We start from the raw sequence: 14,843 nt of genomic DNA on the forward strand, positions 1-14,843 counted from the left end.
GTGTGTGCCTGGGATGAATTGCAGCTCTAATTGACTTCACCTCCTTGGATCTTGACCCGAGGAGAAAACATCTGGGCCTGATGTGATTTTATTGAGTGCTGATTTCATCAGCAAAGGGGAAAAAAGGGTGGGGACAAAAAAAGGAGGAAACTTGCAGCCAGTTGGAGCAGCTCCCTGTAAACCTGTGGAGGTGATGGAGTGGCACAGGGGGATGGAGTGGCACAGTGTCACCCCATGACACACAGGCAGCCTGGAAAGTGGCACCTGCAGGTTTGAGGTGACCAAATGATGGCCTTCAATCCCCTCCTCTCTGGCTGGTGATGCTCAATAAGCCTTGGAGAAAAAAAGCAGGAAAAGTGGTGGAGCAGGCAGAGAAAAACAAAATCCCCATTTGCCCAGGAAAACATCAATCCCACAGGGCTAAACCCTGATGGAGCCACAGGGAGAGATGTCACTGCAGGGTCTGTTCTCAGCACAGCCTTGGGGTGACCCTGCAGTGTCCCCAGGCTGGTGGCACACGTGCCCTCTGTGGGCACAGGGACATTGCTGCTGGCAGGGATCCATGGGCTGGGTGAGGATGGCCCTGTCAGTGCAGTGTGATGGAGATTTCACATTGCTGAGTGACCTGATGGCATCCTTCAGGGGAGAGGGGCCTCAAAATACCCCTGCAAGCAAAAAATCCTCCTCTAAGTCCTGGGGGCTTAATGCAACAGCAAGTTGGTTTGGGGATTTTCCCCCTCCTTTCTTCTTTTTATTGCTTTCCCCCCTCCTGCTTGTCCTTTCAGCTGCTTACAATCTTTCTGGGACAAATTTAGGCCTGGGCTGTGTCCCATTTGTGTTTGGAAAGTCTGAGCAGCCTTGGCTCTGCTGCCAGGAGCGAGGAGAAAGGGCACACAGCCCATGGCAGCTTCAAACTTAAAATGAAAGGAGCCAAATGCCAAAGACAACTCCAGATTTGAGCTTTGGAATTGAAGGGTGAGTGGGAAGGCAGAGAGGGGATCCCCTGGGTTTGGCTTGGCCAAAAAAAAAAAAGTTTAAATGGAGCTGAGCTGCTCTGGGAGGAATCTGGAGGACAACTCGCCTTGTTCCTCCTCTGCTGGGTAAGGGGCTGCTGCTTGTGTCATGTGCCCACCTCTGTCCTGTGATGGGACAAATCCCACCCCAAAGGGGCTCTTTGGGTGTGGTAAATGCAGTGTTTGGGTTTTTGTGTGGGTGCCCCCACAGTCCCCAGCCCAGAAATGCCATCCCCCAGGAGGAGGCAGATGGGCAAGAGGCTGCTCAGATTTTTTTGGGGAACGCTGCTGGTCTGCAGGGAAGGTGAGGAGGTGGCTGGGGCACGCTCTCTAATTACCTATGCAAGGAGCAGCTGGCAAAGGCTGAAGGGCTTTTTAATTAGCAGCCAAAGGCAAATCAGGATCCAGCAGCAGGGAAGCTGAAGTCAGCAAAGTCAAGGTAGAAATGTGAGGGCAGTTTTTCCAGTGAGGGTAATTAAGTGCCAGCAGAGAGCAGCGTGGGACATGAGGAATGGCCGTCATTCAAGGGCCTTAAATCAAGGAGAGGAGTTTCCCCTGCAGACATTCCTGCTCCTTCCATCCCTGCTTTGGCACTGCTCCCTGCCCTCCCTCAGGCTGGTGAGCCTGGCACTGCCCGGGCATCCTGGTGCAGGGGCATCCCTGCTCATTTCTAAAGAGCCAGGCAGAGAATTTAGGGAGAGAAAAGGGCTCTTCTTTCCCCTGGCCTGAAAGCAGCCAGCCTGCCCTCAGCGTGGCACACAGATCTTTCAGCACAGCAGCTTTCTTGAGCTGAGATTCAGCCTGATTTTCTGCCTGCACCTTAGGACATGGCAGTTCTGGTTCTCTAATGTCCTGGTTTGGAAAGACAGGAGTCTGCTAAGGAAGGCGGAGCCTCCCCTGAAATGGAGAATGTAAACCCTCCACACCCCTCTGAATTGCTATAAATTTTAAATTAAGGGGCTCTCAGGCAAAAATATGGGAGCAGGAAATAACAGTTCTTTAATAGGGAAAAAGGGGAAAAAAATGAAATGCAGCACACTAGAACAACACTGCCAGAGTCAGAACCCAACCTGACACCCTGTGGGTCAGGCTGTTGGCAGCAGTGCCATTGGAATTGTGGCTCAGCCCTCCTGCAGTGTCAGGGCTGGTTCTGCTGGAGCAGGGATCCTGGAGAAAGGTGCAGTCTCTTCCTCTGAAGATCCAGGGGCAGAGGCAGCTGCTGTTCCTCTGGGGAATCCAGTGGAGAAGCCGTGCTGGTGTTCCAGAATCTCCAGATTATATCCAGGTAGGAATGCTTGGCTCCTCCCCCTGGGCTCACATCTCCCAATGGGATGCTGTAGTTCTTATCAGCCATGCAGTGACATTCAATGGCTGTTATCAGCAATGTCCCCTCCCCAGGGAGGAGTGATTGTGGTCACTCAAAGAGAGAGATAAGGCAACTGCCCACTTGACAAAGGTAATCTGCCATACAGATGGTAATTGAAAACATCTTGCATTGCAATTTTCATCATCTGATCCTGCAGGAGGAAGGCTGGATCAGTTTGGGCTGGAGCAGGGCTCCTTGGCTTTAAACATCCCCTGAAGTCCCAAAATCCTCACCTGCAACTGAGAGGTTGGGGTTTCACACAAAGCTGCCCTCTTCTGGCACGTTCATTCCAAAATAAAGGCTCAGGCTGCTAGATGGAGGCAGATGTGCTAGAAGGGATTATGCTCCAGGAGCTGGGGTTTTGGGATGTAGATGGAAGCAAAGAATCCCCATTTGGGGCTGGTTGGGAAGCAGCTCTGGCTCATACCAATTCCTTGACGTGGTCTTTCCTGTTCCAAAAATAAACAGGAACCGTTTGGAAAGCCCCAGTGTGGGGAGGAGCAGAACTTCCCAGAATAAATAAATACACAGAGCCCGGGCTGAGTTCATCCAGCTGGTGGCTCCCCACTGCCAGGGGCTGTGGAGGATGAGGATGAAGCTCAGAATGTCTCAGTGGGGGTGAGAGCACGTGAGGCTTTCTGCAGTTAATGGGGTTTTTGGAAAATGCTGAAATGACCTCCTTGAGCAGGAGCTGCTGTGTCTCTCTTGCAGCATGGCTTTCTGCCCTCCCTAAAATAACTGCTGCTCTATCAGCCTTTCAGCTCATTTTAGTCACAAACAGTTAAGAGGACAGAAAAAGCCCTTATTTGGGTTTAATACAGCACAAAATGGGGAGAAGTTTCACATTTCTGCTGTTAGGGTTGGGTTTTTAGTGCCCCAGCTGCTTTTGCTGTGGTTTCCCTCCCATTTGCTGGACTGAAGCCCTGGTGAAGCTGTGGCCTCACTGAGGCTCCCAAATCATCCCCCAAACACAGGGATAACAGCACAGCAGAGCTGGAGCTGCCAGGGAAACTCTAAGTTCATGAATGTTATTAACACAATGAATTAAATATGAATTTTGTTTCAGGTGTAACATCAAAATCACCAGGAGACCTCAATGTGCTTGTGCTGCATTAAATGCTCAGCATTTCCTCAACACACTCCCTTGTCATGGGCTTCAGGACAGGAAGGGATTGAGCATGGCTGCAGTTTGGAAAGCAGAGATGCCTCTTCTCTGCTTTTTTTGGGACTGTACTCACATTTTTCAGCTGACTGAGTCAGTGCTCTGGGGTGCTGGGGCATTTTCTGCCAGAGAAGCATCACCTCCACACCCACTGGCTCTGCCTTATCAATCTTGCATGTCCTGAAAGCTCTGCTTGGTGACTGACAGCTGTCAGACAGGGCTGGAAAATGACAGTGGGTTCTTTAATTTACTGTCATCAGCTCTAAGTAAAAAAGAAAAAAAAATCTCTAAAATGGGGGGAAAAAATCTGAGTTTCTGCCCTCAAGTTTTTGGCTGTGTTGACCCTGATCACTGCTCAGGGCTGTCTCACTTGACCTCACTTGCTGCCTACTCGAGGCTGAGCAGCTCCATCCCTGTGGGGCTGGAGAACATGAACAAAAGCAGAGCCCACCTCACCCCCTTGTCACAGACACATTTTATGAAAAATCCTTTCCTTAGGATTTTTCCTCCTGAGAAGCTGAGAGACCTCAGGAACAAAATGTAAACAATGGTTATCTGCTGCTGTGGAATGCAACAGGTGCATCTGTGCTTGGTCTCATGTGGTTGTTTCTAATTAATGGCCAATCACAGTCAGCTGGCTCGGACAGAGAGCCAAGCCACAATCCTTTGTTATCATTCCTTCCTATTCTATTCTTAGCCAGCCTTCTGATTAAATCCTTTCTTCTATTCTTTTAGTATAGTTTTAATGTAATATATATCATAAAATAATAAATCAAGCCTTGTGAAACATGAAGTCAGATCCTCGTCTCTCCCCTCATCCTCAGACCCCTGTGAACACCATCACAGCCCTTCCCTGTGGGAGCCTCTCCCCAGTGCAGCAGGGAGGGTAAAAAGGCTTCTTCCCTGCTACAAAATGGTCACAGACCACCAAAAATGCTTTTCTCCTGCAATTTGAAAGCCTTTTGAGGTTTCATTCAGGAAAACAAGCTGCTGCCACAGAGGGCACAGAGCTCGTGCTGCCCACAGCTTCATCTCAGCACAGGCTCTGCCTCAGCAGCACTGCTGCCCTGGCTCCCCCCAAAAATAGGGACAAAAATGGGATTCAGCCCCACTGCTGCTCCTGCAGAACACAGAGAGGGTTTTCTCCCCCAGGAGAGGAAAAGAGGGACAGGGAAGGGACAGGGTGACAGCAGCTCCAGCAGGATCTGTGCTAGAATTGAGCAAAGGTTTGAAGTTTTAGGGTGGCAGCAGTTGTGAGCCTTTGGCAGCACCCAGGGCCTTCACAGGCAGGGAACACTCAGATATCAGCATTTCCCATGGCTGGGAGCCCTGCTCAGCACCAGGGAGGGCACACACAGCTTTTTGCTCCCTCCTGGGAGGGCAGCTTTCCATTTGCTGTTTGGGATCACTCTGCATTCACTCCCTCTCCAAAGCCTCTGGTTTCCAGGCCAAGGGACCATCCCAAACAACCCACAGCCACACACTGATGTTTGGTTGGGTTTTTTTCTCAAGGCAGCTCTCATGGGCACTGTCACCACAGCGTGGCCAGATGTGACATCCCTGTGGAATAAATCAAGCCTGAGGCGGGGATTTCTCAAAGACTTTTATTAAACCACAGTGAAAAAGGAGCAGTAACAAACTGCTCTTGTGTGTTACTTGTTTGTTTGTTTGTTCTGCCCATCTCCTGTGGGTAACAATAACAAACCACCTCGGTTCAGCACTGAACCAGGAGCAGCACCAAGTGCTGGATCTCAGCTCTCTGCAAACGAGAGCAGCATTCAGAGGCTCACACACCTTTGCAGGTGCACAGGCTTGAACCCCTGGGGAGCAAGGAGCTCATGCTCAGACCAAACTTTGCTTTTTAAGATGAAGCAAAGGCTTCTCTTGCTTTGCTGGCTCTAAGAACATCAGGGTCACTTCCAGAGCAGCTCCTGGTGTCTCCTGGTTTATTCCCATGTATCAGGATGTCCTTTTTGCTGTCTCTATCTGCTGTGGAGTGGCTTGGCATACACGGGCTCCATGAGGTGGTAGATGAGGAACAGGAACAGGCACCCCAGGAACACCAGGCTCATCACAGCCAGGAGGATGAAGCGCCCGATGAGGAAGGTGTCCACAACCTGCAGGGCACAGAAACACAGAGATCCCAGCAGGTCACAGCCCCAGCCTGCTCCAGGAGCCTGCAGGGAGCACAGCACATCCTGCAAGGATAAAAGAACCTCTGGGGCTCCCCCACATTCCTCTCCTTGCTTCCCATGCCTGGGATGCACAGTGTGTGACAAATGAGAAGGAGATCCCTGCAAAAAAGCTGCTGGGAATGTTAATGTGGAGCAGCAGAGCTCTGAGCACAAGCAAGAGGCAGCAGCCAAGCCCTGCAGCAATTCTCCCCAGCCACAATCCCTCCTTTTAGAAGGGAGAAGGCCAGAAAAGAGAAAAATAACAATTAAAAATAAAGCTGTGGTAGCCAGGCAAGACAAAGAGAAGCCCACAGAAAGGAGCTGTTTGTGAAACCCCCTCTCTGCTGCCCAGACCCCCAGAGCTCTGCTCAGCCCCAGCTCAGCTTTATCCATCGCATTAGCTCAGCCCTGCTGCTCCTGCTGAGAGTCTCTGGTGAGCCCAGCGCTGGCTCCTTCTGCACGTTTCACTTTTTAATTAGCCAATTAGCAGAGTTTTGGTGCAGAAAGCCCAGGTCATGTATTATTGATAGGCAGGGCAGGTCCAGTCCAATTGAAGATCCGTGAAAAAATAAAGCTTTGCAATTCCATTTGCCTCCCAGGCAACAAACACGCACTGGGCTGCCCTTCATCTCACTGCTAACCTTCACAGGAGCAGGTCAGATGTGACACAGAGAGAAGAAAAGAACATTACAAGTCTCTTTTAGTAGGGATTTACACAGAACAAGAACCAGAAAAGCAGTAATTAACATTCATTAATAATAGAAGGGAGGAAACAGCACCTGAAAGGGCTCAAAACTTTGTGTATTCAAAGGCCAAAGAGCTCTGGGAGAGCTCAAGGTGGCAGCTCAGACAGCCTGATCCAGAAACTGGGGAGATCCCCGGGCCTGACAGGGCAGATGGCTCCGTGTTCAAGCATGGCAGGACCCTACAAGAGAGCTGAAAAGCTGAAATTGGGCTTTAACCAGAAATCAGAGCTGAGGGAAGAGTTGATAAGGAAAAAAAGCTGATAAGGGAAGGGAATGGCAGAGAGGGAGCAGAGGCTGCTGGAGCTGGGGGGGCCAAAGCAGGAGGGCAATCCCTGCACAGAGCCCTGGGGACGGAGGAGGGAGCCAAACCCCACGGGTCAGGTGGACCAGGGTGGAAATCAGCAATTTAGTGACAGAAATGAACATTTCCCAGCTCCACCAGTGACACAGCCTGTGCCAGAGGGAGCGCACAGAGGCAGCACGGGGCAATCTCGGGGGCACGGGGGTGGTACTGGGGCTGTCTCTGAGCTAAAAGCCACTCCTGGGGCCTCAGGGCATCCTGAAACCCTTCCCTGAAATGAGGAACCATTCCCAGGGCATCCTGCAGCCCATCCCTGGATATGGAATCATTCCCAGGGCATCCTGCAGCCCATCCCCAACATGAGGAACCATTCCCAGGGCAGCCTGCAGCCCATCCCAGGGTAAGGAACCATTCCCAGGGCATCCTGCAGCCCATCCCTGGATGAGGAACCATTCCCAGGGCAGCCTGCAGCCCATCCCTGAAATGAGGAACCATTCCCAGGGCATCCTGCAGCCCATCCTAGGGATGAGGAACCATTCCCAGGGCAGCCTGCAGCCCATCCCTGAAATGAGGAACCATTCCCAGGGCATCCTGCAGCCCATCCCTGGATGAGGAACCATTCCCAGGGCATCCTGCAGCCCATCCCCAACATGAGGAACCATTCCCAGGGCAGCCTGCAGCCCATCCCTGGATATGGAACCATTCCCAGGGCAGCCTGCAGCCCATCCCAGGGTAAGGAACCATTCCCAGGGCAGCCTGCAGTCCATCCCCAACATGAGGAACCATTCCCAGGGCAGCCTGCAGCCCATCCCAGGGTAAGGAACCATTCCCAGGGCAGCCTGCAGTCCATCCCCAACATGAGGAACCATTCCCAGGGCAGCCTGCAGCCCATCCCAGGGTAAGGAACCATTCCCAGGGCATCCTGCAGCCCATCCCTGGATGAGGAACCATTCCCAGGGCAGCCTGCAGCCCATCCCTGAAATGAGGAACCATTCCCAGGGCAGCCTGCAGCCCATCCCTGGATATGGAACCATTCCCAGGGCAGCCTGCAGCCCATCCTAGGGATGAGGAACCATTCCCAGGGCATCCTGCAGCCCATCCCTGGATATGGAACCATTCCCAGGGCAGCCTGCAGCCCATCCCAGGGTAAGGAACCATTCCCAGGGCAGCCTGCAGTCCATCCCCAACATGAGGAACCATTCCCAGGGCAGCCTGCAGCCCATCCCAGGGTGAGGAACCATTCCCAGGGCTCCAGGATGGCCGTAGGGGCCGTCCCTGGCTCAGAGACTCATCTGGGGCCATGCCCACGGAAAAGGCCGAGCCCCGGGGCTTCGGGACAGCAGCCGGGCCCATCCCGGGATCCCGGGGGTTCCGCCCTCCCCTCAGCCCGGTCTCACCTCCTCAGCGCCGGCGGGGCCCGGGCTCTCGCCCTCCCGGGGGAACAGCAGCAGCGCGGCCGTGAGCGCGGCGGCTCCGAGCAGCACCGGCACCGCTCCGACCCTGCGGCGGGACGGGAGCGGGGGGCGAGCTCAGCACCGGCGGGGAGAGCTCAGCACCGGCGGGCGCGAACCCTGCGATCACCGGGGCCGGTCCCATCCCATCCCCGCGATCACCGGGCCGGTCCCGTCCCCATCCCCGCGATCACCGGGCCGGTCCCATCCCATCCCCGCGATCACCGGGTCGGTCTCGACCCCGTCCCCCCGCGATCACCGGACCGGTTCCGCCCTATTCCCGCGCTCACCGTGCCGGTCCAACTCCATCCCCGCGTTCATCGGCTCCGGTCCCGCCCCATCCCCGCGCTCACCGGGCCGGTCCCGCACCCAGCCCGTCCCGTCCCTGTCTCCCTGGCTCATCGGGTCCGGTCCCGCCCCATCCCCGCTCTCACCGGGCCGGTCACGCCCGGTCCCCGCGCTCACCGGGCCCGGTCCCACCCCATCCCCGCGTTCACTGGGCCGGTCCCGCATCCACCCCGTCCCGTCCCGGTCTCCCCGGCTCACCAGGCCGGCCCCGTCCCCTCCCCGTCCCGCCCGGTCCCCGCGCTCACCGGGCGCGACCGGCGCGGCCCAGCGCCATCACGAGCAGCAGCGCCACGGCCCAGAGCAGCAGCAGCGCCAGCACCCCCGGCCCCACGCCCAGCTCACCCGCCATGCTGCCCCGCGCCGCCGCTTCTGCCTAGCAACCGCACAGCCCCGGCCAATCAGCGCTGCCCGCAGCGGCGCCCGCGCTGTCTATTGGCTAAGGGAAGGAGGGAAGAGGCGCGGACCCCGCTTTACCCGCCCCCCGGTTCTATGTCCGCGTTTCCCATTGGCTGACGGTGGAGGGGTGGGCGGGGCTTTCTGCGCGCTGCCGGAGGCGGGGGCGCGCCCGGGGGGGGGGGGGGGCAAGTGATAAATCCCGATCCCAGCCCCCATCCCGGCCCCGATGCCGATCTCGGTTCTAGTTCCGGCATCGATCCCGATCCTGATCCTTATCCCAGTCCCGGTCCCAATTCTGATCCCGATCCCGGTCCCCATCTTGCCCCCGATCCCAATCCCGGTTCTGGTTCCGGCCCCGATCCCGATCCTGGTTCTAGTCCCAGTCCCGATCCCGATGCTGGTCCCGATCCCGGTCCCGGCTCCAATTCCAGCCCCCATCCCAGCCCCCATCCCCACCCCAGTCCTATTGAACCCCGGCCCTGCTGACCCGGTCCCTACTGAACCCCGGCCCTACTGACCCGGTCCCTATTGAACCCCGGCCCTGCTGACTCGGTCCCTATTCAATCTCGGCCCTCCTGCCCCCATGGGATCCCCAGGACCCCGCTCCAGCCGCTCCCCGTCCCGCGGCCTTGGACCCGGTCCCAGAGCTGCTCCCGGTGGAACGGGAATTTCCCTCCGCTCCCTCCCGGTCCGGGCGGATCGGTGCTTCATTACCTCGCCTTGGCCGGCGCCACCCGGCTCTGAACGCACTTTCACCCCACAACCCTGAAAATTGAGCTGTTCGCGCCCTCAATTGTATTTAGGGCCAAAATCAGGCAGATTTTGTTAATGTAGGAATGCTGACACGGGTTTGGAACAGCCGTGCTGGGGGTCTGGGACAGCCAAGCCAAACTAGGGAGGTTTGTCAATGCTACAAGCATCTTCTAACATCAAGACGAGGAATTTCCATTTAAAATAAATATTTCAGCCTGTTTATAAATCCTGTCTCTCCACCACCACATCTTGCCCACATCAGACCCAGGCCGGTGTGGTTTGATAAGTGGCTTTATCACAGAATCTCAGAATTACACCATGGTTTGGGTTGGAAAGGACTTTAAAGACGATCCTGTTCCAACCCCAGGCACTTGGGCTCAGTTAACCCAAAAACCCTAAACATTGATATTTTCTGTCCCCACTGCTTCAAGCCTGCAATACTTTGGCTGCAGAAAATGTCACCTGAGGGGGCGTTTTCTGTCGCCTCTTCCAAGGGGAGGAATAAAGCAGCGGTTAATTACTCTGTGCAGCACCGACCTGCCTTCCTTTGCCTGGGATGGAATCAGAGTCGCCAGCATGACACCGACTGCTTCAGCGAGCAGAACACAAACTGTGTGTGACACCTGCCTGTGCTTGGCACGGAGCAGCAGCCGGCTGCCAGCACATTAAAAACGTATGTTTGATTGCAAACTCCCTCCTTTCCTGCTCTGTTCTGCACTGTGTGTTATCCCCACCAGGCAGGGCTTTTCCCTCTGCAGTCCCTGCCTTGCTGTGTCCATCTCTGCTGTTCTCTTCCCTCTCCTCTTCTGTTCCCTCTGATCCTGCTCCTGCTGCCCATGAGAAATTAAACCTTTGCTCCTGTTGTTTGGGAATCTCCCTTTGTTTTTCTCTGTTTTCCCATTTATTTCCATTTCTGTAGTTTCTAAACCCCCAAATTTCTTCTTCATAACCCTGTTTTCAGCTGGAGCTTTCTCCCTCTGCCATTCTTTTGCATTCTTTGGCTTTTCATGTGGAAGTGATATATTTTATTCAACAGCCAATAATGCTTTTCCTTGTCTTATTTTTCTCTTGTACCTCTTATCCACAGCTTTTCCAACCGCCTGGTTAACCTCTTCCCATATTGATTGGGTTTTTATTTCTAATTTCTGTGTCTTGGTGCTGCCTGATAGTTTCTTGATGCCAGCAACAGCAACATGAAGCCAGTTCAAGAGATTGAAGCAGAGAGCTTGAATCATCCAGCTGCTGATCCTGCTGGTGGACCACACCACATCCCACATCTCTGGCCAGAAGTTGAAGGATAAATGCAATTTACAGCCCAGCAAGCACATCCAATGGCCAGCTCTGAGCCTTGCTGCTTGTTGGTTTGAACCCCACCATTGCAATAAGGCTAATGGTAACTCAAGCACAAGATTCAGAGTTGCAATGAGTTGAAATGGGCCCAGCAGCCCAACACCCTCCAAAATATTTATATATTTATCCATTGAATATTAAATGCATTCAATATTTAATAATAGATATAATATATAATATATAATAAGATCTATAATCGATAATCTATAATATACAATACAATATATAATATATTACAGATATAATATAGACTAGATAATTAATATAATATATTACAGATATAATATAATATATTACTAATATAATATAATATATAAGATAATATAATATTCTGCAGTCTATAGTCTATAATATATATTATACACTATATACGATATACTATGTATTACATATTACATATTATATAATACAGAATATGTAATATATAATATAATATATAATATATAATATATAATATATAATATATAATATACATAATGTTTAATAATATTTATTTGCCCAGCCCCCATGGTATCACAGCAAGGCTGCAGTTTTCTCTGAGCACAATGAAGGCAAATGGCAAACTCACAGATAAAGGAAACTGGGAAAACCAACCCCACTGGTGTGATATTTCCAAGCACAGCCTTCACCAGAAATTTCTTCAACTCATCTGCAAAAAATCTCATCATCCTAATCCCATCCCTCTCCTGCATCTCAGCCTCCTCCCAGCATCAGGAATGCCATTCTGGGGATTTGCCTTGCAAACTGCTCCATCAGCCCATCAGCTGAATGCCAAGATCTGATTTTATTGCCAAAGAATCATTTATTGCTGGCTTAAAATAACTTTTCCTTCTAGATTTTACCTGCTGGGATTTGGTCCCATTTATTGCTTGTGCCAGAGTTGCATTGCAGCTGGAAAAAAAAAGTAACAGAAAGTGGGAGAAAGGCAATGCTGGGCATAAAAGGTGAAATAAAAAACATGGGAGAGCAGCAAATATTGAGGATTTTTGTGTTGTTTGCATGACTCTGGGAGAAGTTTCATATTTGTGGTGTTTTTTTCCAGGATAACTGTTGATGTAGGGATGTTTGCTGGTGTCACACATCCAGGTTTTCTCCACGACTTTTGATTTGCACCATGTGGCGTTTGCACCCAAACTCTTGTGCTGGGGACAGGACACATCAAAGTGATGACAAATGATGTGGTGATGGTTAATTCCAGCTCCAGAGTGTTTGATATCCATAATATTGGTATCATAAAGCCATTCCTGGCAAGACTCTCAAGCAATAATCAGCTTTAAATAAGGAGAAGCAGAGTCATACAGCTGCTGTTGGGTGCTTGTTGCCCAAAAAACCCAATTCAAAGGATTTATTGGGAACAAATAATTCAGTGTTCTCCAGTGGATGGGTGCTGCTGTCCTGCCAAGGAAAAGGAATGATTTGAAGGCTGTGTCATCACTGCAGAGAGTTTTTCCCTAGGAAGAGATCAGGAATTTTCTATTTGCAGGGACACTTATGGCAGGAAGGAACGATGAATCTGACTCCATGTTCTTAGATGGCTAATTTATTATTTTATGATACTATATTATATTAAATAATATTAAACTAAATTATACTAAAGAATACAGAAAGGATATTTACAGAAGGCTAAAAAGACAATAAGGAAAACTTGTGACTCTTTCCAGAGTCTTGACACAGCTTGGCACTGATTGGCCAATGAATGAAAATAATTCACATGAAACCAATGAAACAATCACTTGTTGGTAAACAATGTCTAAACACATTCTAAAGGAGTAAAACACAGGAGAAGCAAATCAGATAATTATTGTTTTTCTTTTTCTCTGAGGCTTCTCGGCTTCCCAGGAGAAAAATCCTGGGCAAAGACGTTTTTCAAAAAATATGAATGTCACAAGGGAATCGTGGCATTTCTTGGCAAAGATCCTGAGGCTGGCATTGGATGAAATGGGCTTGGCAGACAGACACAATTAGCACTGAGGCTAATTAAACTCTTGGCACAGGAGGATGGAGAGGTCACCTTCCTCCAAGGCCTGCAAGATGGGATCACATGGATCAAAGCTTTTTGTGAGAGGAGCAAAACAGAGCAGCTTTGGGTCAAAATGGCTTTTTTTGGCTTAAAACCTGCAAATCCACCATGGCCGGCTCATCCTGGTGGCCAAAAGAACCAACGTGGCCAATTATCAAATGATAATAAATGATCAGAGTCTTGGTGGTGGAGCTGGAAGCACTGAGGGAGCTGATTTAAAACCGCTCGCGCAGTCGTGAGACTTCCACTGTTACGGCTGGAGCTCCAATATTAGAATTAAAAAGAAACGGGCGTTGATGCAGGGAAGAAAATATTCTGCTCCTGATTTAAAGACTAGCGAATTGCTAAATATTTTTATTAGTGGCAAATTTGCAGCTTGCTGGAACTAATTTCACGCCCGGCAGATGTGGAGCTTAAGCTGGGAATGGCGTTAAATTGCTCTCGTGTGAGGGTGTTCAAGCCTGGGGATGGGGACCTGTGGGGTGCTGGGGACCCCTTTTTTGGGGGGATTCCTCGTGGCTTGGGAGTCTGGGGATGGTGGTTGGGGAAAAGGCTCTCAGTACATGTGTGTCATTTTGTGCTTGGTGTGATAGGAACCACCAGTCCCCTCTCATTTGCATAAATTTGCTTATGGGGTTTGGCTGCAAATCAGCGTGGTCATGAAGCCCCAAGATGCTTCAGCCTGGAAAGAGGTTATTTATATTTTAGGGATATTTTGGAGGTTATTCCATATATCCAGCACATGCAGTTGATTCTGTTAATTTTAAAATTTATTCAATTATAAGAATGCACTGAATTGATTTTGGAAAAAAATTAATTTATTTGAATTGATTTTTTATTTAGAATATTCCAGGTTTAGTTGATTTAAGAGATGGGTAAAGGTTGGAACCACTGCATCACTGAGTGCCTCTTGCCCTCTGGACTGATTTTTTCCGTGTTTTCTTTGTTGGTTAGATGTTTTACAGCTTTCCAACCCAAATTTGGGCTGATTTTCCAGCCCAAATCCCTCTTTCCTCCTCCTGTAAAGTCTGGGAGTGCACTGGGAACCACCCAGCTTAATGCTGGGGAAAACCCCATCCCATTTCAGCTTGCCCAGATACAAACTGGGACAGGTGCAGGTGTGGGGTCAGAGGATGTGGAGCTCCAGAAACCAAAGCAAAGGCATCAGGAGGATCCAATTACTGCTCTAAAAATACTGCCAGGAGGGTGGCAGTGGTAAACAAGAGCTATTTAAATCCCTCAGCCCACTCTCTGTGATGGGGAAAATGAGGTTAAATTATTCTTCCCAACTTACCTGGAGGACACACACAGCCGAGAAACACTGAGTTGTCCTTTTCCAAAGAGACATCCCCCCAAAAAGAAAGTTAAAATAATAGGAGAGGGTTAGTAATGTCTCCAGTGGGGATAGAGCTCTCTCTCACAGGAACCCACTTCAGATTATCTTTTTCTAGCTGATGGCGGAAATCAATTTTAATCATCCTGACAGGAAATGAGGATGTAGGACTTCAAACAGAATAAATCCTGCAACATTAAAAAAATAATAAAATGGAATATGAAGTCACTTTTCAAGAGGGAAAAAAAAATAAAATCCCATCTCAGCAAGTGGAAATGCCTCTAAAAGAGCCTGGGTGGTGGGAGGAGAGGAAATATTTCCCACTGGGGGTCAAGGCTGACCCCAGTCCAGGAGCACTTGGAGAAGGTGGATGGAGGAAGAGAAGGTGTCTCTGTCATCACAGCTCTTATGGCTCCTCTTATGCTTCACA

At 50.8% G+C, this 14,843-nt stretch overlaps 1 protein-coding gene across 2 annotated transcripts; it reads right to left on the minus strand.

Annotated features, from left to right (window-relative positions):
- Positions 1-5,131: 5,131 nt before the first annotated feature.
- Positions 5,132-8,910, minus strand: TMEM218 (transmembrane protein 218). Of its 2 annotated transcripts, XR_009419962.1 has the most exons (4): positions 8,807-8,910; positions 8,160-8,262; positions 6,495-6,640; positions 5,132-5,658 (listed from the first exon to the last, which is right to left on the minus strand). XR_009419962.1 is itself a non-coding variant. In XM_059488395.1 (3 exons), the coding sequence occupies exons 1-3, from the start codon at positions 8,908-8,910 to the stop codon at positions 5,524-5,526; spliced, it is 342 nt and encodes a 113-aa protein (XP_059344378.1). In that variant the 3' UTR covers positions 5,132-5,523. The 2 variants fall into 2 exon arrangements, 1 of the variants encoding a protein (XP_059344378.1); XM_059488395.1 differs by lacking the exon at positions 6,495-6,640.
- Between the last annotated feature and the right edge of the window lie 5,933 nt (positions 8,911-14,843).

Source organism: Ammospiza nelsoni, chromosome 24 (assembly GCF_027579445.1).
Source record: "Ammospiza nelsoni isolate bAmmNel1 chromosome 24, bAmmNel1.pri, whole genome shotgun sequence".
NCBI classification, from domain to species: domain Eukaryota; kingdom Metazoa; phylum Chordata; class Aves; order Passeriformes; family Passerellidae; genus Ammospiza; species Ammospiza nelsoni.